This window comes from Echeneis naucrates, chromosome 4, assembly GCF_900963305.1.
Source record: "Echeneis naucrates chromosome 4, fEcheNa1.1, whole genome shotgun sequence".
NCBI classification, from domain to species: Eukaryota; Metazoa; Chordata; class Actinopteri; order Carangiformes; family Echeneidae; genus Echeneis; species Echeneis naucrates.
The window spans coordinates 8,867,992-8,895,055 of record NC_042514.1 but is presented as its reverse complement, the minus strand read 5'-3'; the positions used below and the strand labels follow the sequence as shown (position 1 = coordinate 8,895,055).

At 40.1% G+C, this 27,064-nt stretch overlaps 3 protein-coding genes across 5 annotated transcripts; 1 reads left to right on the top strand and 2 right to left on the bottom strand.

Moving 5' to 3' along the window:
* Positions 1-400: 400 nt before the first annotated feature.
* Positions 401-5,868, top strand: scamp4 (secretory carrier membrane protein 4). The gene is made up of 7 exons (XM_029500984.1): positions 401-506; positions 889-910; positions 1,030-1,158; positions 1,270-1,426; positions 2,885-2,986; positions 3,709-3,826; positions 3,962-5,868. The coding sequence occupies exons 2-7, from the start codon at positions 904-906 to the stop codon at positions 4,148-4,150; spliced, it is 702 nt and encodes a 233-aa protein (XP_029356844.1). The 5' UTR covers positions 401-506; positions 889-903; the 3' UTR covers positions 4,151-5,868.
* Positions 5,869-7,017: 1,149 nt separating this feature from the next.
* On the bottom strand, positions 7,018-21,832 carry LOC115042550 (semaphorin-4E). Its single transcript, XM_029500839.1, has 14 exons — positions 21,733-21,832; positions 14,972-15,455; positions 14,511-14,653; positions 13,721-13,783; positions 13,215-13,313; positions 12,198-12,297; positions 11,787-11,897; positions 11,488-11,639; positions 11,073-11,245; positions 10,689-10,845; positions 10,374-10,596; positions 9,429-9,544; positions 9,033-9,252; positions 7,018-8,922 (listed from the first exon to the last, which is right to left on the bottom strand). Exons 2-14 carry the CDS (start codon positions 15,078-15,080, stop codon positions 8,159-8,161), a joined length of 2,430 nt encoding a protein of 809 aa, XP_029356699.1. The 5' UTR covers positions 15,081-15,455; positions 21,733-21,832; the 3' UTR covers positions 7,018-8,158.
* A 168-nt stretch (positions 21,833-22,000) lies between these two features.
* On the bottom strand, positions 22,001-26,787 carry LOC115042513 (uncharacterized). 3 transcript variants are annotated; one of them, XM_029500779.1, is made up of 5 exons: positions 26,687-26,787; positions 26,151-26,519; positions 25,732-25,782; positions 25,093-25,221; positions 22,001-22,576 (listed from the first exon to the last, which is right to left on the bottom strand). In XM_029500779.1, exons 1-5 carry the CDS (start codon positions 26,709-26,711, stop codon positions 22,410-22,412), a joined length of 741 nt encoding a protein of 246 aa, XP_029356639.1. In that variant the 5' UTR covers positions 26,712-26,787; the 3' UTR covers positions 22,001-22,409. The 3 variants fall into 3 exon arrangements, with proteins under 3 accessions (XP_029356639.1, XP_029356640.1, XP_029356641.1); XM_029500780.1 differs by having other exon boundaries at positions 26,151-26,516; positions 26,687-26,754; XM_029500781.1 differs by lacking the exon at positions 25,732-25,782.
* Between the last annotated feature and the right edge of the window lie 277 nt (positions 26,788-27,064).

The following is a 27,064-nucleotide window of genomic DNA, read 5'->3' as shown; positions in this document are numbered from 1 at the left end:
CTCTGAATGTTAGCCTATTCGCGAGCAGTTATTATTTAAGCATATTGCGTGATATCCCTGTTAATGCTTAGTACACATTTGTTGAAAGACTTAACACTTTTGTCGCCCATTTTCACCACCAGCTGTTTTGTTTATATTACTGAGAAAAGTTCTCAATCGTCGATGAGAACTAAACAAACTTCTATTCTGAATGAGGCTCGGCTCCTCTGCTGCAAAACGCAGCATGTCCCAAAGTGTTTACATCTTGGAAACTTCTCTGGGTCTGTAAATCCATGGGTGGGATTCTGCCGAACTGGTGTCATGTGGGAATCACGCGTCTTCCGTTTACCGCTAACGTGAGCGCTGGGACTTGTAGTCCGTCGGGCTCCTGTGATCATTCCATGTAAAAGGTTTGGAACTACAAAGGGCAACGGGACCGCGCAGGCGCCGTTTTCCCGTCATATACTGGAAAAGGTGCTACTGAATGATTGCTGGACGCCAGCGGTTGTCGACAGAAACGCTAATAGGTAAACGTTGTCCAAATAATGTTGGTTTATCCACACTATGTGGATGATTGAGCATGTTTCAGTCCATGTCAGCTGTTTAAACAGTCAGCGAAATGAAGCAGCGACGTGGTGTAAAGTGACCAGAAGCTAATCTGTGCTTCCATCGGAGCTGTCCGACAGCACGCTTTAGCTTCTATCCGCTGTGTGTTATTGCACATAAAGTTAGCATAAGTTCACCAAGGTGCATAGTTCAAAAGAAAACTAAACAATAACAGTTTAACCAAAGCAAGTAATGAGTGTCATTTAGTAAAAAAAAGAAGTCAGGCGAATTGGTGAAAGTTTATCTCTTTTGCCTGTATGTACAAACTGTTAATTTCGAGATCTGTTTATTTGTGTTTTCCAGGAGAGACCAAGGAAAATGGCAGGTTTGTCACTTACAATTCATCTGTTTATCTGTCCATCTGTGCAGTTTTTCCAATACTAAAATGTAAAAATGATAACAGGAGATAACAATAATACGATGATCCCTCTCCTCCTGTTTCAGAGCGGGCAAATAATTTTCCTCCCCTGCCTAAGTTTTTGAGAATAAAGCCATGCTTTTACCAGAACATTGAAGAGGAAATCCCCACACCTCACCAGCAGTTGGTGCGGAGAGTCTACACGCTGTGGATGAGTACGTATTCTTCTGTTTTGTTTTGTTTTTTAATTATTTGTTTGTTTTTTATATTGTGGTTATTTTATATATTTTTTTTTATAATCAAACCTTGTCCTCTCTCCTCTGCAGTGTATTCAGGCACGCTGGTTATAAATGTCATTGCATGTATTGCATGGTGGGCTGGTGGAGGGGGTGCAACGAACTTCGGCTTTTCTTTGCTCTGGCTCGTCCTCTTCAGTCCCTGTAGTTACACTTGCTGGTTCAGACCACTCTACAAAGCTTTCAGGTTAGTCATCACTTGGTAAAGCTCATGCAACTATCATACCTGAATTTTCACTTTCACGTCATTTACCGAAAATGCTGTCAGAAAATTTTTGTCATACATTCGTAATATGTTTATGCTTTTATTGGCGGAATGAATTTAAACCGTCACCATGGAGTGTAATGCAACTTCATTCGTACCTCTTTGTGGATGATAAACTGCCACAATCTATATGTTTAAATAGAACAGAGTATCATGAATGATACGGTCATTCCTGGAAATAAAACATTATCTACTCACCATGTCGTAATGTGACCAACTGACAATATTTAAGTTCTGCTCTCAGTGAGATTATTAATAGCATTGTTCCAATGAAATACAAAGAGATCAAAAGAAAACCAAAGGCTGGGGAAACGGTGAGAATGAATGAAAAATCCTGTTGTAAACCTGAGCTAAAATGACGGAAACACAGACTTCAAATCTGCCATGAAATCTACAAGAGTATGCCTTCCGGCCATAATGCAGAAATTAAATGGTCAAGACAGCAACAGTTTTTCAAAATGATGAATGACAATAAAATTAATATTCGCTATCTGTTTTCTGCTGTTGGTAAACTGATTAATCTCACTAGAGCAATTCTTCTGGAACTTCTCTATCACAATAATGTTATAATATGGCTATTAACGTCACTGGGAAAATCTCCACCATTATTAATAACCCTTGTTGAAATTGAGGAATAAAACAGCTTAAACCCTCTACCAGCTTTCTTGACCCCATCCCCACAAAACTGTTTAAATGTGTCTCTCAATGCCTTCCAGACAATCTCCTGTACATTATCAGTGTTTCTCTTCAGTCTGGAGTTTTCCCTGCTTCTATAAAGCATGCTTCTATAAAGCACATTGAGTTTACATTTGTATGAAATGTGCTACATAAATAAAATTGAATTGAAATTAATAATCTAAGCGTAACTGAACTTGACATACACCAAATGCATACACCAACTGACAGGTAGTGGAAATTCCCACACAAAAAGCCACAGCCAAGATCCTAATTCTCAACTGTATGGTCCCAGTTGGTTTCGAACTTGTAATAATTTTATCAAGTGAAATGCTCAATAAACTAAAAAAAAGGATAGATTGTGGATAGAGTGTGGGCAATCTCAAAGGAAAAACGAATAAAATAGTAATCTCATTTCTGATCAACTCAGTCTCTTCAGTAAAAAAGGTTAAAACAGGAAACTTGGTTAGGGTTAGGGTTAGGTTTGGTCAGTGGTATATAAAAATCTGCATAGAGATTGCATCCACTGTGTGTGTGTGTGTGATGTACTATATGCATCTTTTTTTTTTTTGTTTTTGTTTTTGTTGCCACTTTGGCCTACATGTTCACAACATAGGAGGATGTGGCATTGCAGTGAAAATAAGGCATCATTAATTATGTGTTTTCCATTGTATCATCCTTTCATATTATTGTTCACATTCCTAGGGCTGATAGCTCGTTCAACTTCATGGCCTTCTTCTTCGTCTTCTTCCTTCAGTGTGTCTTGGCCCTCATCCAGACTATAGGCATCTCTGGCTGGGGAACATGGTGAGTTGAATAAAACCAGCTTTGAAGACTAGGCTATGCACATGGTGCCTAACAGCACACGAGGGCTTCTGTCAAATACTCAAGGCAGTCAAAAGAAAGTCCATCAGAAGTATTTGTATAAATGAACAATTAGATCAAACACTGAATTACAATTATTATTATTATTATTATTATTATTATTATTCTCATATTGAGTTCAACATCGAGGCTCTAAAGAAAATTATTTGGATTTTGAGGAAACTACACACACACAGCATGTGTCCATTTTTTTTAATGGTGCTTCTAAAAACTTCTAAAGATTTAATTCTAGAGAATGCTCAATACAATACAGTACTGTTGTGATTTAGCCCCAATTTTTATGTGTTGTGTAATGATTCAATTATGCTTGAATAGACAATAAAATGTGATTATATAACTTTTAGTCTTTTTTGGAGACCATGTGGAATGGAGTTGTTTTTAGCCACAGTCTTCCTCCAACAACATTCAAGGCTAATAACGAGCATTTGCTTGTTATAACACCACTGCTCACTCATGGCACAAATTTGTCACGATAAGTTACACTGATCATCATTATGCTCTTTGTCACTGCATATGTTTCCTCACTGCTTAATGACTCGCTAATAGTGTTGGATTATATTTGTGTTAAATCCATTTTCCTCTTTTCATATTGAATGATGCACTAACCTGTACTACTCCATCTGACTCTCATCAACACATTAAAGCGGCTGGATTGCGACAGTGATGTTTTTCAGCTACAATGTGGGCTCAGCTATAGTCATGCTTATCACAGCTCTGCTCTTCACTCTGGTGACTGCATTAATGGCACTGGTGCTCCTTAAGGTGAGTAAACACATCTTTTGAAAATGCACACACTCTTGAATACAGACCCCCATGTTCATAAACCCCACACAGAAACTTGAGAAGAGACAAGAACGCACTTTGTGAATGGGTTTTTGCTTACTTCTGACGTTACAGGTGCACAGACTGTACCGTGGCGGTGGCGGGAGTTTGGAGCGCGCTCAGGAAGAGTGGAGCACCGGGATGTGGAAGAGTGCACCAGTGAGGGAAGCAGGGTTCAATGCTGTGGCTCAGACAGCACAAGGCCCGAGCTTGCCCCAGTACCCAGCTGCTGTGCCGAGCTATCCCGACAACAGTCACTGGTGATAGCAAGGCTCCACCTCTAGATGGAGACAGATGCCTGGCCATTTCTGAGGTGCTCAGCAGAGCATTTGAATGTGCCATATCATTTCATCTGCACATGACTAAATGTGTTGTCATTTTTTTTTTTATTTTGTTTTTTGAATGCGAAGACAGGATTGCTATGAGATGTTTTATAAAGGAGTTTTGTCACCAAAGCTCTTTAAGCTCTTCATTTATTTGAGAGGAATACCTTCAAATTATATCATTCCATTTCAATTCTGTTTACATAGTTTATTGAAGTGAGTGAGATTTTGTTTTATCCTCAAAACAAATTTGCTTAAAAAGGCGATCTGCCTTTCATATATGCAATTGGAAAAAAATTGAAGTGAGTTTGATGATAGTGGTATGTGAAGGACGTGTGCCTTATGGACATTTATGATAAGATTGTATTATACCATGGCTGCATTCTAGAAATTGTAGTATGCTGAGATGTTTTTTGTTTGATTGTATTTGCGTTTTGCTTTTTTTTCTTTTGTAACAGAAAATTGGCAACAGCACAGTTTTTATCTGCTCGAACCCTTCTCTGTGTACTTTGTGTCCTCTGGCAAAACTGTTTTGATTTGTTGTGCCTGATAAGGCCATGCTTGCCAACTGTCGCTGGGATTTCACGAAATACCACCTCACTATTGTTCACAGATTTTGCATGTGGAAGAAATTGCCTGACGTTCGCTGTAACAAATGCCTATTATTTCTCATGCTTTAGTGAAGCAACATGTGGAAACATTGCAGACGTTGCTGGAGGTTAATCCCCAGCAAATAGTGATGTGCAAAAACACTTGCCTCTTTCCATTATTTTGATCATGAAATAAGCCACACCCAAGCTTGATATGTGTTGTTATTTCCTTCACTTTCTGTATTGCCAAAACAGCACTGTTTGCATTTGTTGTCAGCGCCCTGCAGTGAAAGCACCTTATCAGCTGTTACTATTCCAGATGCTTTAGGTTTGCTCAGACTGAATTTTTGTATTTAGTGGATGCAGTGTACTTGCATGCATATTATTGTGGGTGTGGGATGACTTGAGAATTTTTTATTATTTCAAATATTCTAACCTCAGCTAACCACATAAACAGACTCAAACATCTCTCAAAAGCATTTGTTGATGCAGCTGCAGTAATGTGAAATCTTGCATGCAAATGTACTTGCTGTCTGTTTAAGTGTAGTTCAGTACTGGATAAGGGCAGATTTTCTGTCATTCCAACAAACTTCAAAGTGAACGATCTGACATAACCAAATGAATGTCGCTTTTCTATTTTTATGCAGGTGATATAAAAACTCAGTTTTAGTTTGCCTCAATAATCTGATCAGAGGCTGTTTGAGGTAAAAATACTAACTGGAAGGAAAAGCTTCCAGTCTCATAGTTTGACCACTTACTTTTCTTTTCTTGCTAAAGAAGTGTCCTTCATGGCCAATTTCAGTATTTAGATTTTTCTGTTATTTGGTAAGCGTCATGTTGAAATAACCTTTAAATATTAGTATAATAAATATTCTTACTCTCATGGTGTGTGTCTGTTCCAGTTGAAGATATTGAAGTTGCAATGGTAAAGATAGTTTCGAGTTTGATCTACTTACAAATGCTCAACTGGAGCCCATTCAACTATTAGGTTATTACTTAACAGTCAGCACAATGATTTAAATGCCACATGATACACACAAATCTTATAAACGTGGATTTTGTGATTTCACTTGCCGTGTTTTCATTTCCTTCTCACTGAAAAAAAAAAAATATGTTTATTGTACCTGAAGTGCTACTTTATGGGGGTATCTGTAACTTCACAACACCTTCATTGACTCCAGCAATTTGGCCACTGCGCTTGCCTACAATTCCATTTGGAATTGTAGGCAAGCGCCTACAATTCATGAATTGATATTATTGGTTTTATATCAATAGTATAAACCTTCAAAGATCTTAAAAACAAATCAGAACTAACAGGTCACTGAGACAGTAACAGCTGTCACCTGCTGGGGCCATGTGTGGCCTGGAGGCTGTGTTTTGCTGGTTTTCTTTTTTTTGTCAAAAGAATTTCTGTATTCCTCATCCTCAGTTTAAAATCTTTCATCCTGGCAGAGATGCTGTTGTCATATCAATTTATTTGGAAATGCAAGTCAGAAATCTTCAAAGAAACTGAGTATGAGTTAAAAAAGCCTCTGAGCATGTAGGAGAATTCAGAGAGACTGCCAAAAATAAAAGTAAGTGGGGAAACCTTAAATCTTGGGAAAAATGAGGAATGAGGACTAATTATTTTTTTAATTGAAAACAGTGCTCTCTGAAACTTAAAAACAAATCACTCATTAATTTATCTTCAACCACTTATCTGTTTCCGGGTCGCAGGGGTGCTGGAGCCAGTCCCTGCTCATACTGAGTGAGGGCGGGGCCACCCTGGACAGGCTGATAGTCCATCACAGGGCCAACACACACTCACACTCAGACCTACGGACAATTTAGAGTCACTAATGAACCAAACATGATGCCTTTGGACGGTGGGAGGAAACCCACGCAGGCACAGGGAGAACATGCAAACTCCACAGAGAAAGGCCCCAGGCTGGGAACTGAACCCACTCTGCCACCGTGCTGCCCCAAAATCAACCCTGTTTAGTGAAAACAGTATCAGAATGTAGATTGCCTCTATCTGTTGTCTGCAATATTTGATCTTTACCTAATAAGTTGTATCTATATTCTTAGTTCATGACAACTTTCTTATACTGCAGTGCTGACTAATGGAGCAGAGACTCAATTCAGGCCTTTCACATCTACACTATTGTCTGTGATGAAACATGAGGTGGCTCTGAGCTGTTGTTAATAACAGAGTGAAAAACACAGCACACATTTAGGCTCCATTCCTGTAATTTAGTTTTGTCTTGAGTCATCTTTAACAGAAACGTACAGGCCTGAGATAACTGGCAGTCATGTGCATGTTTTTGTTGATATTGCCCCACCACACAATCCACAGGCGCATCAAGACAAGATGCAGATGTCAGTCAAACTTTGCAGCAGTATTTCAAATACATCTTTCTGGCGCGCGAATGGGGAGGTAATCATTAATGATAGCTACATATGTGTCAAACGCACCATACAGTTTGTTTGCTTATGACAAGGACTGCATTTCCTGAGGTTTGAAACTAGTTCTTATCTCGGTTCTGTCTCTGAGTTGAGCGCCACTGCTTGAAATGTAAACACGCTTCTCCATCTACTGGCATGTTGACTTTTTCAAAGGAAGACAACAGGATATGCTCGGTATAAAATAGAACTGTGTACCCAAATATAACCCTGGCTGTACAATAACTCTCTAAATTACTATATAGCATTTGCTGAAGTGAGATGAAATTATTACTTTTGAGTTACAGGAGACGAAGGTATAATATTCACTCTGTTTCATCTATGAGTGTCATTTGAATGCTTAGTTACAAGTATGACTGTCGTAAATTTTACCAGCAACTCCAAAGTCAAGTGGTAGTACACAGAGAGCCAATCAATTATTAACAGACACAGTTTGATGGTACATGCTGATTGATGACTGCTGCCTTAAATAAAACAATTGTATCCATAAAATGAAATGTGGCTGCAGTCTGCTACTTGTTCAGTGCTGCTGAACCTATTTACAAACCTTTTAGGAGCGTTTTCAGATGAAGTAAAATAACTTCACGGCAATAAATAAATAGTTGGGAAAACAATGGTCTTGTCTGTACACAATATATTACACAAAGTAGATTCACAATTTGTCATCATACAAAAAAATATTAAAAGATGTCAGTTTCCTGGAGTGATCTTCAACCAGAGAATGTCGTTATACTGATCATCAGCTGCCCGGTTAGAGAATGAAAATGTTCAACAGACTGGTGAGAAGAGAAAGGACACTGGTCAAAAAGGATTCATCATGTGAAAATATTGTGTCCCTTGTTACAAATGCACCTATAGGAAGATGGTTGGTTCAGTTTTGTTGGCAGAGGAATATTCTGTTCTATACCTCAGCAGTTTCAGATCTCTGACTCATCATTTATGTATCCCAGACCATCAAGACTTGAGATGTTGGCCATAGGTGTGAAGTGGTGCTCCCCGTTCCCTTTGAAGTCAACAGCAGAGTGATTATTATTGGCACTGCAAGGTCTCCCAGCCTCAGGCCCCAGGAACTTTATCTCTGAAGTCCTGTTCTGGATGTGCATGTAATCACCTGACTGCCTTCTATCCTCACTTACACTGGAGCTCTGTGTAAACTTGAAACATTCCCAGTGTCCTCGAAACCACATCCAAAATATGACTCCCATCAGGAAGAAGCAAAGCAGTGATAGCAGAGCCACGGTCACCTCTAAGCGAGTGACCCTGCCAGTGTCTTTTCGAGTCTCAGGGAGCAACAAGTCGTCATTCCCAAGGTTTGGCACTGGCCCTGGTGCAGCTGTGTTCACAGTGTGAATAGAGTCGGGGGAATTTGCCAGCTCATTGCCAGGAGTTGTGACTTCCTCCACTGTTGGGCCAGGGTTGAGCTGTAAATGATAAACTGCCATAGTTTGGTTGTATGTTCTGCCGTTTATGTACTCCACTGAGTCACAGATGTAGAGGCCAGCATCTGATTCAGAAGCATGCAAAATGAGGAGGCCTCCGCTGTAGATGTAGTATTTGTGGTTGGAGTGAAGTGTTTGGTCAGAGAAGCGCCAGAGGACCTGTGCCAAGTTGGTGTGGAGCTGGCAAGGCAGCTGGATGTTGTTCTCTGGGACAAGGTTTAGTTCCACAGCTGTGACTGGATCTGAAAACACAAAAACACAAGGTCAGTCTCTCTGCTTCCTGATAAACGCTGATGTTGGAACATCATTTCAAACAAAGCAATACATGCAAATGCACTGTGAGGGAATGTACCAAGCTGAGGGCACTGCGAGACATCTCCCTGCTTCAGACTCTGCATTGCAGTGTTGGAGGAGCGGGGGAGGCTATGGACTGAGGAGCACTGCTCTGTTGAGAAGTCCCAGGCACAGTAAGGATCCCTGGCCAGGATGCAATCCACACAAGTGTCATAGCGGCTGCAATTACTGACGGGCATCTGGATCGCACCAAAAACTGAACCGGCATACAGCTGGCCCTGTGTTTGTATGGACACACACCCACATACAAAAAAAATTTTTAAAAAGTCATCTAAATAACCCTTGAAATGATTATATATTCAAATTTGGACTCAACCTTATTTAACATTTGCCAAGTAAAGTAACAGTAGCAGGAAATGGGTGTCGATGATGATGACAAGCTAACAAATGTCACCTTGCTTGAGGAGAGACGCAGGATGGTAATTGGCTCGGGGTTTTCGAACAGCTGAATCTCCTCAATTATAAACATTTCTCCAGCGTAGTTGACGGCCTTCTGAACATAACCATTTTCTATCAGGAGACAATGATTAACAATGGCATTTAATACATACATAAAACACAGTAGAAGCCAATTTTTTTACACGATGAAAGCTTTTCTGAAAGCTATTATATCAGATCTATCTATCTAAGGTCTCCTTATAACAGATACTTCAAACTGATGATCAGATCAAATCAGGCTATAGCTGGAAAACTGCTGTGTTCACTGAATTGAGAAAGTCTGCATTTCACTTCTTATGGATTCAACTTTTCATGTATGAGAGAAGGAATAAATTATTTCTCATTGGAGAAGTTACATAATCTAGCTTTAAAGTATGGAAACATTATTTTATTTTCCCAAGAAGTCCCAGTGAGATTAGAAAAATCTTTTCACAAGAACAACCTGGCCAAGTTTGCAGCCTTGCAAACTGACAACATAGAACACAGCATAAAACACTTTCACACATTTATCTAAGTTATTACTTATAAATTGTCACAAAACGTTGCTTAGTCATAATTAATTTATGTTTTGTTTTAGTCATTGCTCTTGTGACAGGTTTGGAGTAGGTGAGCTCACCTGGAAAAAGGTGGTATCATTTATATATATATCCACACATCCTAAAGAAGGCTTCTGTTTTAAACTATTAAAAAGTAATAACAATTTTTTCCCCCGAATGTTTGAACTTTGAAGCTTCATCAGTCATGAAAATTGGATATTACAGAGAGCTGCTGAAATTTTCAGGAATTTGATGTATAATCAACCAGAATATTCATGCAGAAGATTTAAATTAAGGAACTTAATATTTCAACGTTAGTTCTGTTCCACTTTAATCTTGACCTATGTTGCTGTCCAATAGTTTACCTGTGCCAGTGAACATGACCTCATATCTTTGTCCATCCAACGCCAGCACACTGTCTACAACGATCCGAGTCAGCAGAGCTCCTTTCTTGACCAGCAGCGGCCCACCTGTTTCTGGACGGACAGCCTCGTCCATGAGGGGGCGGTCTCTGATGAACTGGAGGGTTTTATCGGGAAGGTCCAGGGAGCGATTCATGCCCATTGTACGTGCCACATTATTGATGCACTGCAAAACAAAACCCCTACTTAGAATTGCAGGTTTTGTTGATTTGCCTCAGATGCTTTAATATGCAGCATCCTTTCTGGGTTTGAACTCACCGCTCCTGGTCTGGGGACTGGTACCTCTCCGGTGTACATCACCCACTTCACATGGGATGTCTCCACAGCAACGGGGGTCTTGAACTTTCCCGTACTGAAAATATCTCTAATGGCAGATACACTATATGCACACACCGCCGATACCTGGGACAGGCTCCTGGAAACAGAAAATAAATCACAAACAAACAAATTACAAGTTTTACTTGCTAAATATCTTATATTACAATCAACACAAAGAAAGAAATTCAAGACTTTGTCATTTTTCATGAATATAGAGATCTTCATTGTTCATTCGAACTGAGTGCTCTGAATTCATGCTGGATTACCCCATATCAACACCAACCCTGAGCCATAAAACCACAGGATTTCACTGGAAGTACTCACGACTGCGGTGTAAAGACAGCATAGAAGACACTCTTCCTCCAGTCCTTGTGCTTCAGCAGGAAGACATCCTGGACAATGGGGGGCAGGCTGGGTTCAGGGAGGGAACAATCCAGACGAGCTTTCAGGAACGACGTCCATTTCCTCTGTAGCGTCCGCTGTCCACCCATATCCCCCTGAACACAGACACACGGCAATCGCGTACACATTCCCTTTAACCACAACAATCAGTCGTGTGTTGAACAGGAATCTCTGACGATGTTTGATTTAGCATTAGTTCTTATTCTTTATGTCTTTATAGCATATAAGAGGATAAATGGTTGTTTGACTCTGTATGTCAGCCCTTTAATAGCGTGACCATCTGTCCAGGTTCTACTCCACCCAAACTACGACAAAAAGGATGGATGGTGTTTTATACCTTGCAGACACGGGCCACTCGTGACACTGCAACTTTGCTGTAGAAATCATACTCCATGGCATTCTCACTGAAGAACAAGTACACCTTATCATCATCGCCATCAGGACTGTCAACACTCTCACCCACAAAGTCCATGTAGACAAAGTTTGGCTCTGAAACCACAAAAACGTGAAATAAATCGAAAGAAAAGTTAGATATCAATGCATCATTCGAAATAATATACTTTAGTACTGCCACTGGTGCCTCAGTCTGTTTCCCCTATACCATAAACCTCTGCCTTTATATGGCCAGGAACTCACCACTGAGCCAGGAGCCCTTAAACTCGGTGCGAAGAGCCAAGTTTGAGCTGCGCAGAACCACAGGCTCAGAACCCAAGAAGTTGATGGATGTAGCAGAATACAGGTCATTTCCTGTTGGACAGGAACAAGAGATGGAGAAAGTTTCCTGGAAGTCAATTATTCATATTAAATTGAAACAATATCTCATATAAATGCCAACAAATGAACTGTACAAAGTGTTGCAGCGCATCTGTTGAACAAGCAGGTAGCAGAAGTGAAAGAATCTAGGTCACATTCATAACAGGGTGTTGTGGCCTGAGAAATCTACATACACTTATCGCATCAGGCATCTTTTCTGTTGGTGCACTTTGAGTACTCAGCATTATTCTGGGCTTTGTTCCATTTGGTTTGAAACCTGACTCAGACACTCACCAACCATGAGGGAGGAGTATCTCTGGAAGGGATCAAAAGGACATTTCCCCTTTCCCTCCTCCTGCTTTCCCTGTAGTGTCAGCTGTCCATTAACAAATGTCTGTCAGACAAAAAGAGAGGGGGAGGGAAGAAAGCTGTTAAAGGTGGGAAAACAAAGAACATTTGAGTCATTTTATTTGAAGTAGTTTAATCTTATCAGGATTAACATTTAACCACGGGTTGAATATGTTGACATTATTACACTCCATTTTACAAAGTGGAATAGAGATGCATTAAAGCCTATAAAGGGACTACCAGCCCACGATTTAGCCATTATCATGGGGGAAAAACAAATCCTGTCATTTCTGCACTGTTGATATTACTGACTTCTTCAGGTGCACATATGAACTGTTTAACTCTCCTTAGCAATACTTTCATGACCATTCAACCCTCAAGATTTGAGTTCCTGCCAAAATAAACTGCATTCACAAGCTACCGTGTTGTGTTGAGCAAACAAACCCAGCAAAGACAACAACTAATAAAACACCAAAAAATATGCAAGGATTGGCTTCGACTATTTTTTTTTTTTAAATCACAACAAAGACACACTTTGTATTGACTCTAATAACTGAATAGCCATTGTGGCCATTAAGGGAAGCTCAGTCTTGCATTGACTGCAATTTTTGCTGCATGGCCTCAAAGTAATTTGACAACAATCCTCCCTCATCACAATGAATGCTGCTGGCTAAACCACACACACAGTCCCAGGTTTTATTAATCCATCCAATTAATCCAAAATAGTCCCCAACAGATGCATTATTTATACTTCTGTTTGAGCAGATTGGTTTAAAAAAAGAAGCATACAAAAACACCTGTATGGGGCTTAAAAAACACACAACTACCAAACCAAATGGTGAACAAATGGGTGTCACATTGTGAGCAACACATAAACAAACAGGTGCTGATAGACAAAAGGTCAGAGGTCTTTCCCACAGAAGCAATTTGTAAAATGCTCTAAACTAACTATTCTGCACTTACCAGAAAATCACAGGTGGGGCTAAAAGCATTTGTGCCACACACATACATGGTGGTGTCGTTCACTGTGTGCAGAGTTCGAATGTAGTTACGGCATTCCACCTGCAACAATATCCAGCAGAGAGAATGCCAAGGCCACACTTTGTTAGTTCAGCCGCAAAAAATATAAACATGCCACATACACATACTGACAGCATGGGCTGGCTGGAGCACAGCTGATGACCAAAAGGTCAAGGATGTGCACAAGCATTTTCTGCACATGCCTTTATTTGGGCTTTGAATCCAAAACTGCAAGCAAAGTACTTCAAAGAGAGCTCTCTGTATAGACTTGAAAAGGAGGATGGAAAAAAAAAAAAACACAACACACACACACATATATTAATGATTTAAACATGTAGAGAGTTAAATGGTAAACTACTTGCAGTCAACACTCAGCCTTAGAGCTTGTATCCTTGCTCCAAAAATAAAAGTTACTGCATGTGAACAGTTTTGAAAGACATTGCACAAACCTCGGCATGTTTTCCCTTGTATGTGCACTCCCTCTGCTTCTCCTCTGTAACTCGCCAATACACCTGCATCAACAGATGGAAAGTGTCTTGTCAAAGCACGCAGAGATGGTGTCACAACCCAACAGGCTGTTGACACTCACACATCTCATTGTTTGTCTAACATCAAGGCCAGTCAGGGAGCTATTGACAAGAGAACCTGTAAGTTATTTTTCAGTTTTGACTGTTAGCTGCACAACTGAAATTATGATTATATTCAGACAATCGCTGCAGAGTTTAACAAGAGCAGTATTTATAAGAAATGCCCCGATCAAGCAGAAAACAGTGACGAATGAGAGCATCTACTCCATCGTGTGCCATATAATACCAGAATACGTTGTAGCTAACTGGAAGCTTGTCTTGGGTTTGTCCTAAATGTTTGCACTTTCTGACTAAAAACCTTTAAATTACAAACATTGAATTGGAAAAAAAAAAAAAAAGAAAGTTTAACTCCTCATAGCTCTGACCTGAGAGATTATAATGTACAATGCATGATATAATCTATGATTACCCACTGCAACCCATCTTGATGATTACTTTATAAAACTGAGTCACCATGAGAGAAAAATATCAAAAGTAAAAAAGTTTCATTTCTAATCTGTAATAATGAAAAATGAATGAGCTGCTTCAGTTTGCCTGTGAACACAGAGGAGTTTCGTGAGTTTACCTGAGCTTTAGCATCTTAAAATAGAAGAGCGCTGTCCGATCAGACTGTACATTTTGTAAACAGATGTCTCTCTTCACATGTTCTTACCTCAGCCTTCCTGACGGAGATGTTGTTGATGTCCAGAGCATATATGGCCTCTCTGGCGCCCAGCAGCAGCACTCCAATGTCATCCCTTATTAACATAGTAGAGTAGTTTGAGATGCCCTCTTCTCTGAACAACTTCAGCTCATCTAAACAGGAGAACATCTGCATAAATATGCTGCTGTATAAATGAAATGCTTGAACAGGCAGAAAAAAACAAAAACAAACAAAAACTAAACTAAACTAAACTAAACAAAAACTTAAATGAAATTTAATAAGCACTAGACAGAAAACCAGCAGAAAATCCAAGCAGTTAGAAGCTGGTACACTTGTTCACATAACAGGATTAAAAAATTCAAATACCTTTTTCAAATGTTACAAATTGTGGTATTTACTGGACCAGCCCTAGAGTGGAAACAGTGCTACAATGCACTGAAGTCCTGTTGCAGTGAGAATTTGTGACTTACTCTGGTAAGGGACAGTCTTTCGTGGGACACAGTAATGAGTGTTGAGGACACTCAATGAAACATGGAGCAACAATCCACAGACAATGCTCAGAGTTGAGAGAAGAGACATGGCTCAGGGTCCAAGTTTGTCTAAGTGTGGAAGAGCTGCAAAGTCCAGCTCTGCCACCAAAGCAACAGATCAGAGACAGATCATGGTCCAAGGTCCCAGTCCATGTGTTGTTAGGCTTCGTTGACGTCCATGTCCCGGACATGTGCAACTCTGACACGAGTCATGTTTTCAAAGCAGTTCATACAGACGTTTAACCGACCAGGCCCACAAAATGCAGCATACTGTGTATCTATGTGGGTGTTAGCCTCCAGTGCAGTGCTAATGAGCTGCTGGTGTCCTCTCCTGAAGAAGAAGCAGAGGCCATGCTGTCCAGCTACTGGTGAGGGATGCTGGTGGAGCTCATGTCCATCCTTTTCATCACCTTCAAGAAAAGATCTGTGAGTGAAAGAGAAACATTATTTAGTAATTTTCAACTTCCACTGTCTGTGTTTCCTTTGGACATTCACGGGCTACTTTTACATTGAGACTCTGTGTAGGTTCATCCGGGTCATAGTTCTCTGGAAGAGTTGAATCAACATCTTCATGAAACTTCAGTCAAGCCCAGCTGTCCGACATTCAACGTTCTCAGTTTTATGTAATCAGACATAAAAATGCTATTTCCAGGTCGTAGCAACGTTGGTTGAGCTAAGATATTTTCACTCCAACGTCAAAAGCATGAGATCCTACTATTATCCTTCTATCTCACTTAGTCCTCATGAGGATAAGAAACATCCTTTCAGAGCCAAAGGAAGACTATATGAAGCTGTTAAGTAGCACTTCTTGTTCAAAGTTAGACTGTTTTTATATGTAGTGAACATGATTCAAGCCAAGAAACTTTGAAGAAATAGACATCACTATATACCTTTACTTTTTACTTGTGTGAATGTTTGTTATGTGAATGAATGTGGGATTCAATGATACACAAACAGTCATGACGTTATTATTACATCAGAGAAGCGTCACTTACAGGTTCAGCTGTGAGCATTAGTTACATTAAACTGTTGAGTATTAAGTGGAAATCGAGTGCCATGTTGCCCACCAACCCCCACCTTCTCTTCCTCCCCCACTCTGTCTTCCTGTCCTCCTCCCTGATAAGAACCTGCTTCCTTTGGGCTCAGCAGGGTTCAACCACCAGAGGGGATCAGTTCAGGTTTGGGCATGCATACAGATTACAGTGATTCACTGCTTTTATTACTCCATCACTTCTGTTGGGAGTTTTCTACTGTTTTAGACAAACTGAGCAGAGTAGCCTCATTCAAAATTCATCAAGGCACTCTTTTTTTTTTTTTTCCTCAGAATAACACACAAAGCATACTTAACAGTCTCACGATGTAAAAACAATACTTTTAACTTTTCCATGCAGCAGTACTACACAACTGCTTTGCACCTGCTATTTAAATTTTAGCTTGCAGAGAGAGGGAAAAAAAAAAAAAAGATATGTATCCACTGAAACACAGTGCAGAAACCTTGCCTGTTGAAAGAAACCAAAATGACAGCATCCAAATTTCTACGAGAGACAGCTTCGCCTGCGCTCCCCTTTGACTTTGATCAACCTAGATTTTGAATACTTGAGTGAAACAAGCTACCATGCTCACCCCTTGATGTTACTTGACACTGCAGGACGAGCTGCTGCATGTATGGAGCTTCTCATGTGTTGTCGAAGCACCATTGCATACTTCCCCCTCCAGGCTATGGAGGGGGGGGGGGGCTGTAGGTTGAACACTACGACTGAATGGAATGATTGCTGGCTGTTTTTCACAGGGTCTGACAGACTCTTCCAAATAGTGCAGACAGGCAGGTAGGGCTACAATAACACGAGCACACGCAGCAGTTGTCCTCGTTTTCTCTTCTTTTGTTTACCAAGGGTCACACTCACCCACTGACATATTCACATGCAGACAGGACGTGTGTGTGTGTGTATATCTTGCAGAAGTAACACAAGTCATGCACAGTTAATTTTCTTGTGCAATCACCCCATTGTGCGTTGCCTGTTATCTTAATGACTGATTTTAGTCTCGATTTGACAGGACAAAGAACATAAAATCACACAGTATGGGGATTTTAACAAATTTTAAATGTTTTTGGCACAATGGGGGCAGTTTTTGGACACTAAAAGGCAGTGGAATATGCTGTAAACACAACACGAGAATATACAGCTGTCACAGAGTATCGCTCTTCATATTATTTATTCATCTGAAGTTTGGCTACATGATGAAAATAAGTCCAATATCTAGCTTTGTGGTCTGTTTTGGTCTTCACTAGCTCCCCAGGGAAAGATGTGACTTTTTAACTGCTAAATGCTCCACAATGTTCACCAGCAATCCCCGAACCCCTTCAGCTGAACAGACTCGGTGGGTTCTTCTGAGCTAGAAAAACCTCTGAAACTGCACAATTTGCCAGTGAAAGACCAAAACAGTTACCAAAAAGAAGCTAAAACTTTATGTTGTGGCGTGTTGCACATTGTCTTGCATGTCAAAGCACAAGTGTTGTGCTGCATCTTCACACTGGAAACATACACTGGTAGAGTCAAAGAGGCTGCAACCCACAGGTGGAGCAGAGGTCTGCTGATGATTCGGTAAGCACAGATGATTGGGGAGCACTGCTGATGATGATTGGTAAGGGGAGTACCAATAACTCATGAGCGCCAAGGACAGCAAAAACGGGTGCAGAAGTTGCACGGTCATGGATTGTTACAAATTTGGGTGGCAAACCAGCTCAAACTGGTAATCTTAATCCACTGTCAATGCTAAAATTAGCTATGCAGTATTAGAAAGTCACAAGTAGCTCTTATGATTTCTGCATAGAAAAGAGCACGCAATCAAAGATCATGAGCCCATATGAGTGTCAAGGGTCTCCTTCTCCCTCCACTGTTGCTTAGTCAGGAAGGTCCCTCCCATGGACTGTTTGACCCTTTACTTTGTGGAAGTAGCACAACATCATTGCCAAAATCCACTGTGTTAATGGCTTTCTGGTTTTAATGCCTTGATGGCGCATTGCATAGCTATTTATGACCCTATTCTTCGTACGGTTTTATTAACAGCACGCTCAGCTATGTTGTGAAAAGCGAAAGATTCTCACTGCTACTCCTCAAATTTCAATTCTGTCTTTCACAATGAATCACTGTTTCATTCTTTCTCCTTCACTGACAATAAACCACCATGACGTTAGGTTTGCTCCACACTGAGATAATGGCTGTGAAAGACTGGGTTGAAATCATCTTTCACCTTTTGTTTATGCAGGATCAATGATGATTCTAGTAAAGCCAGCAAAACCTGCTCAAGGATCAGTTATTAAACATGCTGCTGTGTTACACACTTCAATTAAACTTGATATTCTTCCCTTTGAAAGTCTATACAGTATCTTACCACAGACGCCTCATTAAAGACATTCATATTTATGAGTGGTATTGTTTGTGGAAAATAGACCAATATCTTCATGCAATGAATAGTTCTACAAAGCACTCTTCTCTTGAAAGTCAAGCTGACATTTGAAGCACTGGTTGCGTGTAAATACAACAACCCTACAGTCATTGTAAGGGTATGAAGTACTTCTACAGAACAACACTGTGACTAAAATAGTTTCTCTACATAACTATAAATGCAGATGGAAATGTGCGTCTGTATTTCCCACGTTCCTTTCTGAAGTGTTCTTTGGTGGCTGGTAGGTTTTTAGTCATCAAGCAGAAAGATGCGGACAACTGTGGGTTCAAACGCTGCTCATGTTCTAGTACAATAGAGTGAAGAAGCCCTGCAGCAGTATCTCCAGATACTCCAACCACTTGAAGCATGAAGGTATTTATAGCCTGTTCAGGAGCCTGCATGGTATCTACAACCTGAGATGGAGTCTCGCTAAAACTGCATGTTGCCTAGAGTAAAACCCCAAACATGCACAGACGAGCACACTGTTGTCATCACAGTGAGTCATAATAAATCCATATCCAAAAAGGTGTGTAAAGAGTCAGAGAACAGCTGGGGAGAGTCATGACTGTGGAAGCAAAGGATCTAACATGGGGCTTCGTTTGCATGATTGCCTTACACTGCACTGTATGGGCAAGGCCTCCTGATGCTGTAACTGATTCACTCGAGTGGGTAAATAACTGATTTGCAGGTTTGCTGCCGGTCGAGTCACTGGCTGGCTGGTTGACTGCTTGCTGCTTGTATTCCTGCCAATCAAACGTAAGCTGAGCTGGCCAGTCCACAGGCTGACCGGCTGGTGAGCTGGCTGTGATACAGTATTCCATCACAGGGGCCTAAACAGGAAACCGGTTGTGGGAGGGTGTTCACCTTTGACACTCCTTGTGTCACACAGATTCTGTTGTGAAACATATATTGGAAAAAAACCCAAGTTCAGCACTGGGTTATGTTTGTGCAAGTTCAGATGGGCTAAAACAAGTCATTCTTTTATCAAAGTGACAGTAGCTTACCACATCGTGTTTTGATGTACAGGAGAGTTGTAATTAGGTCACAGCAATGCTTCAAAAAAAAAAAAAAAGGCTGTGTGCACAGTTTTAAAGCCTGCTACAGCGTGTATCATTAAACTAATGGACAGCTGAGAGCCTTGACACAACTCATGGTGGCAAGCAAACAACAGAATAAATATACAACCTGTTAAATAAGATGTCTCTGCTTTAAATGACTTGCCGTTGATGAAACAAGTTTGGTGAAGTGTAAGTGCACGCCTAAATGCACAAACACAAAAGTTTTCACATTTATCCTTGTTAGTAACTTGCAGAGACTTACATTCTTTGTAGGAAGCCTAATACAAACCCTAACTTGAACCAGGAACTCAAAATGACTACTGGTCTCATCAAAGTGGCTTTTCTGCTAATAATGGCCCCACAGTGGAAGCAAAAAAAAACAAGCACACATTTACACACATGCACACACACACACGCCTAGGCAAGTCCCAGCAGGAGCTGTGGCACAAAAGGAAAATATGAACACGTGAACACCTCTGCCTGCTCTACCAGAAATGTATGACAAGTTCACTGATAGGAACACCCAAGAAAACAAACTGCGGTGAGGAGTTAAACTTAGATTTAAAATCAGAACCAGGGTAACTGATTCATAACATACAGAGTGTCGTTTGATCCAACTTTATAGTGTTAAAATGACGGTGCCAACTACCAGTTATTTTCCATATGTATCCAAATTCCTAAATTCCTATTCAACCAATCAATTGAGGTCAAGAAAATGTCCAAAAAAAAACTGTGATTACTTCGGAAATCAACAAATAAATTAATCAGTTTGGTGGAAAAATGGTAATTTAATAATAAGAAATGCTGCTTTCAAACGCTTATCACACTTTTCACACTTGTGTAACGGGCCTGTGGCTTCGTCAATTCAGATCCTTTAAATAGCAGGACTATGGTGGGCCTATCATCTGATAAATAAGAAAAACAATAGCATGGTGTTGTTTTGGTTTTTTTTTTTTCTGTTGTCATGGTTCTCCAGAATATTGTTAGTCTGCCCATGAGCTGCTGGCGGTAATTTGAACTTTGGCCCCACCGTCTGAAACTAGCTAAGACGTCCATCAGTCTCAAGTATGTGTACAAGTAACCATAAAATAGGAAGGAAATGTAATGTGACAGATTAGATGACAATGCCATTGTGTTACTTGTGGTGTAGCTGTGTGCAGAGATCTGTATATTCACACCTCCTAAGCTGCAGTGTGGCAGCTAAAATTGGGCAGTGTGGTCCAATTTCCACGTACAATGACAGCATTTAGTGTGTATATCCTCTGCTCACTCAGCCAGACACACACACACACACACACACACACACACACACCATGTGCTTTCATAAAAAACGCATTGGAAAAGGATTTTCAATCCAAAAACATGCCAATTCAAATCAGACAGTGAACAAAATAAGAACTGTGCATATTGCGTATTGAAATATGAAATGACACAAAATGAAAAAAACAAACAAAAACAAAAAAAAAAACGGAAAACTAAAGCAAATTTACACAAGTTTCTGGACTGGCTGGTTGTTTTTTCTGAACTAATTCTTATGCTGTGTGATGGTTTGACTGTGAAAGCCAGAAAATAAAAAAAAAAAAAGAAAAAGAAAAAAAAAAGGAAAGCTGCACATTCAGTGACATTCATTAGTTTGTGTATTCCCACTGGACTGAAGCACATATACACCACTGTGATACATGTCCTGAAGCTCCACACACACACACACACACACACACACACACACACACACACACACACACACACACACACACACACACAAACACACACACACACACACACACACACACACACACACACACACACACACACAAACAAACACACACACACACACACACACACACACACACACTCTCACACACACACACACACACACACACACACACACACACACACACACACTGTCACCAACACCATCTGCGGAGCTTAAGTGTTTGTCGGACATATCCTACTACTGCTTAGACTGGCTCCCTGCTGCTATTATTAGATTGGTATATCCTATAATCTTTAGATAGGACAGAGAAGTTACGAAGCGCTGTCTGTGCGCCCCCCAACCCCCCCAACCCCCCCGAGCCCCGCTCCGCTCTCCAGTCCAACGCTGCCAATCCACTTCCCCCCAAAAGCAGTCCGAGCTCCGCGGAAAAAATGAAAAGCTCCGGTGGGACTCAAACCCCGCGCACCGAGGCCCCGACTTACCGGCAGAGAGCTCCCCGGGATGCCTCTCTCCTCTCCGGCGGTGCGCTCCCGTCTGCTCCACCTGTAACTCTCGGTCCTCCGTCCGGCTCCCGCAGCGCCCGGTCACGTGACTTGTGATCGCAGGTTAGCTTTTCCTGAGAAGCGCCCTCTCACTTCTCCGAGCGGTCACACGACGTTTGTTTGTTTTAATGTCGGGTAAATCATAAAGGTCTACCTGGGTGTTACATATTTAAATTTAAAAACACCATAAACTGACTCCAACACTGCCCCCCCCTTTTTTTTTAATGTTGTAAAAATTGAATATAAACATGCAGGTGAATCAGGTCATTCAGTTCAAAACATCAACGCTCATCACCAGTTCAAACAAAAAGAGTCATCACTTGCTTATTTACATAAAAAAATTCTTTAGAAATATAAATGTATATACACACGGGTATAAGGTGTTTAGATATTTAAAAAAATGAAATAAAATCTTAAATTTAATACTTATTTACGGAATGCACCGTCTGCCATCTAGTGGCTCATGATAGAAAATTTACAGGGAACAAACATAAAAACTAGCCACAAATGTCCAGTCAAAAGAAATTATCTTATTGAAAAATATATACAAATATCCAGCTATAGGACAAAAGTCGTGTTAAAAAAATGTAATGAAAAGTAATTAACAATGACTTCCTTCACGGTTTTTGCATCTGTCTTCTTTCGTGGTCTCTCTTGTCATGACTCGGGTACCAGTTGGCTTCGAAGGCCTTCAGGTGGGCTCCCTCCCTCTCTACAGTCCCAGGCCGAGGGGAAGGCTGCTTCCTGGCTATAGGACGCATGTTTGCATAGACCGGGTCGTCCCCTGAATTAAAAGATGGACCAGAAGAAAACAGGATGAATCTCTGTTGCTAAACCTCTGACAGGCCACAACACTCACCTCAGGGTCAGAGATACTGAAAGGTGATCTAGTTGTGTCTCCATCTTGCTACTATGCTGTTTTGCCTAAATCCCCTCTGCAAAGTTGTATCTGCAAGGAACTAAACTAAATTTACTTTGAAGCAAGATGAAAGGTTTCTATGAATATGTGAGAAGTAGTAGCAGTAGTAGTTTTACTTATATATCTGGCCACTAAAGCATTTTTAACAGCAAGTAACTGTGTAAGGTAAAAACCATTTTGACTGAATAATTTTTCCTGCATATTCATTTCATAAAATGAAAGATAAAATTAGACACTGCCATGCTTTAGAAATAACAATCTACCAACATTTCACTCAGTAGCAGCAAAATTAATTAATTCAAATAGGTGCAATCTCCCCAGATAAATTTATAGGCTCTGGATTGGTCGTATAGATCTACTTCAAGGTATATAACAACTACAGAGTATAAAAGTATACCACTCAACCAGCAGTACCAGAGTAGAGTGACAAAGATGTGTTTGCTTTTAACAGCCCTTTAGGAATCACCTACACTGAAACACATAGGAAACAATAAGCAGCATCTCTGAAACAATGTTGAATCTTTGTATTTATCCCACTTCCTGCTCAGACAACAACCTCTTTGGAAGCATCATGCACTGGCCATGCACTTTTTTCCTCACAGTACATTTTCAGTATCACTGTCACTCCCGTGTTTTCAAAACATGGGATCCACACACCAAATCAGTTTATAGTCACAGCACAACACACACCTTTGTCCTGCAAAAGGCCATCACTCCTTCAAATTGTTCGAGCCATCAAGTGCACAATAAAAAGCTCTTTCTATCATGTAGCAAAAACTGTTATCATATCAAGTTAAAATTTCAGGAAAGATCACTGTCACATCACAGCAACTGCATGAAAAAAAGAAGAAAAAGAAAATGGAAAGAAACTCTTGAAGCAAAGTAACATTAACATTTTTCTGTATTGAGCCTCCGCAGTTTGCTTGTAGACCTTATTCTGCTGTCTGCTCTGAGGCCACTTCCTGTCAAAGCGGGGGGCTCTTTTTTCTCATACTGCTGCTGCACTGAAAAACATCTGCTGTCCGTCAGCCAGGTGGAAATTAAATATGCTATCAACTCTTTGTTAACGTTACTTTTGTCGTCTCTGGTGTAGACGCGTTAAAGCTGAACACAATCGTCTGTGATAAACTGTCATAAAAGGTTATATCAAGTGACCTGATTTTCAGGAAATATTTGTTTCTAATTGTTTCAGGATTATTCAGGATGGCTCATATATTTTGTAGATGAGGATTTGATAACAATGACGACGATTTGTTATAATTTTATGATCACTGATTTCAAACTGAAAAATATAATTAAAACTGATACTGAAACTGATAATTTTCCTGATTCTGTAACACAACCAAAGGTTCAGTTTTTCAGTTTACACTGATATAAAAGATAAAAGTTTCTCATCATCTGTTTTTTTAGTTTAGTTTAGTTTTTAGTTTAGTTTTTAGTTAGACTGATTAAATAGTTTAAACTGTTAATTGGCTATCAAACTACTTTCTGATTATTTGGATTTTCAATTAGTGAACTGCTTGTTTCCACTGTAGACAAAAGCAGTGAAAGAATTACACAAAATTTTTATTTTGATGCGTTGACATCTTAATTTTACACTATTACTTTTTGAATTGTCCAATACATGTGAAGACTTCACCAAACTAGAAAAGCTCTCTTTAAAAGATTAAATGATTCAGCATAAAATGTGTGGAAATGGATTTCGTGAGTAAATATGGGTTGCCAATGCGGGAAAAATTATCTTGACACATAAAGCAAGAAAAGCTGTGTGTGGTATGGAGTGGGCAAGGGGGGGTGGGTTCCTGCTGGCCTACTTTACTTAAATACCTCAGTTCTGGTCAAATGGTTGGGACCTGGCTGTATGTACAAACCTCCTTCATGAAAAAGTTGCCCTCATCCTTTGTGTTTGTAATATGTTCTAGAAATTAAAACCTCACCCAAACCACACAGGAGAACAGAGGCAGCCTTGTTTTTAAAACACTGGCATTTTAAAATTTTCTCATGGTGTGCTGTTAAACCACACCAAACACCCCCAATTACTCAGTATGCTTCTTCTGGCCACAATGATTGAAGTACCTGTTAGATTTCTTCCTTTGGTGCAAACAAAAAGGTTATTGGTTCCTCAGTTCTTCTCTTATATTCAAATCTTTCCAATGAAATTAATTTTTCTTTCACCAGGGGATTTTTGCCCTGATGGAATTTTGAGGTCTTGTCTGTAAGATGATTTGATCTTCTTATTAGGACAGCAGTGACTTAGTCTTGTTCCTTTCATGTGCCCCATGTTTTGAGGTGACAATAAACCTCTTGAACTTGAACTTGAACAGTGTAATTAGTTCAAGATTATTATCTGAACCTTTGATGATGAAAAAAGCAGCTGTTACCTCTGCTTTTGCTGCATCTTCTTCTCAGAATGGCATATGTGAGCAGCAGCAGCACGGTCAGGACCAAAGCTGAAACTCCCAACGGGACCCACATCTCCCAGAATCGACCCAGGCGGCCAGGTTTAGTAGCTGTATGGAAAAAACTTTGTCTTGAAATTTGATCATATTTATCAACTGCATCAAAGCGTATTAAACAAAGCCAAACTGCACAGAAATAATCCTTGATAGGACATTAGGTCACTGTCCCAATTTCATAAGCAGCATACATTTTGGTTTATCAAGCAAATACCGAACAAAACAGGTTCTCAGGTTACAAATGGGCAAATGTGCATGAAAGGGTTTCCCCTAAACTGAAGTGCGGGAAGCAAAGAGGTTTTCACCTCAGGCAAATAAAATGAAAAGCCTATAAATATCATGACCCTGTGCCCGGAGGTTTTGTCATCTCTGACAGTGGATATGCTCCACTGCAGAAAATAGACATTTCCTGCCACCAGACATAGTCATAGTCTCCTGTGCTGAGACATTTAAGGTCAAAAGCTCAAACTGTTCTTGGGCTTAAAAAAAGAAGACATGCACGATTAATGTTCATTTTCAGTGATCCACGCATTCATGCACATCCACACAGACACGCACACACACCTTGTTTACTCGTCATTATTGACAGATACGTTGTGTTTTCCAACCTTGGCACTGTCATGAAGGAAAGAAAATATTTTAACAAGCATTCATTATCAAATATTAGCATTATTAATGAATGAATGAATTCACAATATTGTCTTTCAATATCATGTACGACTATGATATACTGTATATGTGTGTAGAAATTTATCAGCAGCCATGGCTGTGGTCACAGGCAGTAAAACACATTTTCAATTATATAAATATGTCTGAGAAGTTTTAGCGGTATATTATTGTGAATTCATACACTGTATTATATCATAATTTATATCCTGAATACATTCTTTAAATTAATATGCTTAAACTGTGTCTATATATCTGCTTCCAACTACATTATATGGACTTGAAGATTTGAAGGTTTGCATACTGCGTATACTTACAAATATCTATTTTTGTTCCATTGGTTCGATCATTCTTGTAAAACGGAATCTCTCTTGTAACTTCACAAAAGTACCATCCAACGTTCTCGTGTGTGAAATGTGATATCAAGTGTGTCACTGTTTCTCCCTTTTCATCCTGGGTTGTTTCCTTGCTGGAGGTATTTAATGTGAGGGTCCTCTGAGAGATGTTTAGTGCCCCGTTGAACGACGAACTATTGTGGTTAAAAAGCCAGCTAACCCTTGATCTCTGAGATTTCTCTGTCCACAAAGAACATTCCAAAGGCACAGAGGAACCAAGATCAACATAGTGTTCTTTGTGTGAATTATCCAGTTTTATATGTTGTTGACCTGATACAACCACAGCTGCTACTGCCACATGAAAAAGACAGATAGATGGACAATTAGACAGATATAGATTCAACATCAAAACACATGCACATTTGAAATTGTAATCAGTATCTTTATGTTATATTTGTGTAGCTATTTATCACGATAACATTGTATTGATCTGTCGAATATGAAGCCAATAGTCTCACCTGTAAGCAGCACCACCACTTCCATCTTATCACGTGCAAGGTGGTCGTCTTCGTACACTCATCCTGCGTCTTGTCTGCACAACTTCATCTAACAGAGCTAAACCTGTAGCCTGACAGACAGAGAGAGTGTGTGTGGGTGGGAGGAGGGGTTTCTATGACTGTACCATGACAATGAGTTGGTTTCACTCAGGGAGCTGACTGTAATGCTGGTTCTATAGATGAAAAGCAAAGAAAAAAGAATGGAAACAATCATGTGGGTCTTGAAAAAGACCAAACACATCAACCTAATTGTTGCATGATCGATGACAGCCTGCTACTGCTACCTCAATACATTGCAGACATCCTGCACACCACTGTGCTCAAATAGCCATATTCTAG

Coding starts and splice junctions, on each gene's coding strand:
- scamp4 (XM_029500984.1), top strand. Junction 1,159..1,269: donor AGTCTACACGCTGTGGATGA/GTACGTATTCTT, acceptor TCTCCTCTGCAG/TGTATTCAGGCACGCTGGTT. Junction 3,827..3,961: donor TGGCACTGGTGCTCCTTAAG/GTGAGTAAACAC, acceptor CTGACGTTACAG/GTGCACAGACTGTACCGTGG.
- LOC115042550 (XM_029500839.1), bottom strand. CDS start 15,080: ATGTCTCTTCTCTCAACTCTGAGCATTGTCTGTGGATTGTTGCTCCAT. Junction 13,784..14,510: donor TCTCCGTCAGGAAGGCTGAG/GTAAGAACATGT, acceptor CTGTTGATGCAG/GTGTATTGGCGAGTTACAGA. Junction 9,253..9,428: donor TGCGTCTCTCCTCAAGCAAG/GTGACATTTGTT, acceptor ATACAAACACAG/GGCCAGCTGTATGCCGGTTC.
- LOC115042513 (XM_029500779.1), bottom strand. CDS start 26,711: ATGGAAGTGGTGGTGCTGCTTACAG. Junction 25,222..25,731: donor AATAATGACGAGTAAACAAG/GTGTGTGTGCGT, acceptor TTTTCCATACAG/CTACTAAACCTGGCCGCCTG. Junction 22,577..25,092: donor AAGATGCAGCAAAAGCAGAG/GTAACAGCTGCT, acceptor CTTTTAATTCAG/GGGACGACCCGGTCTATGCA.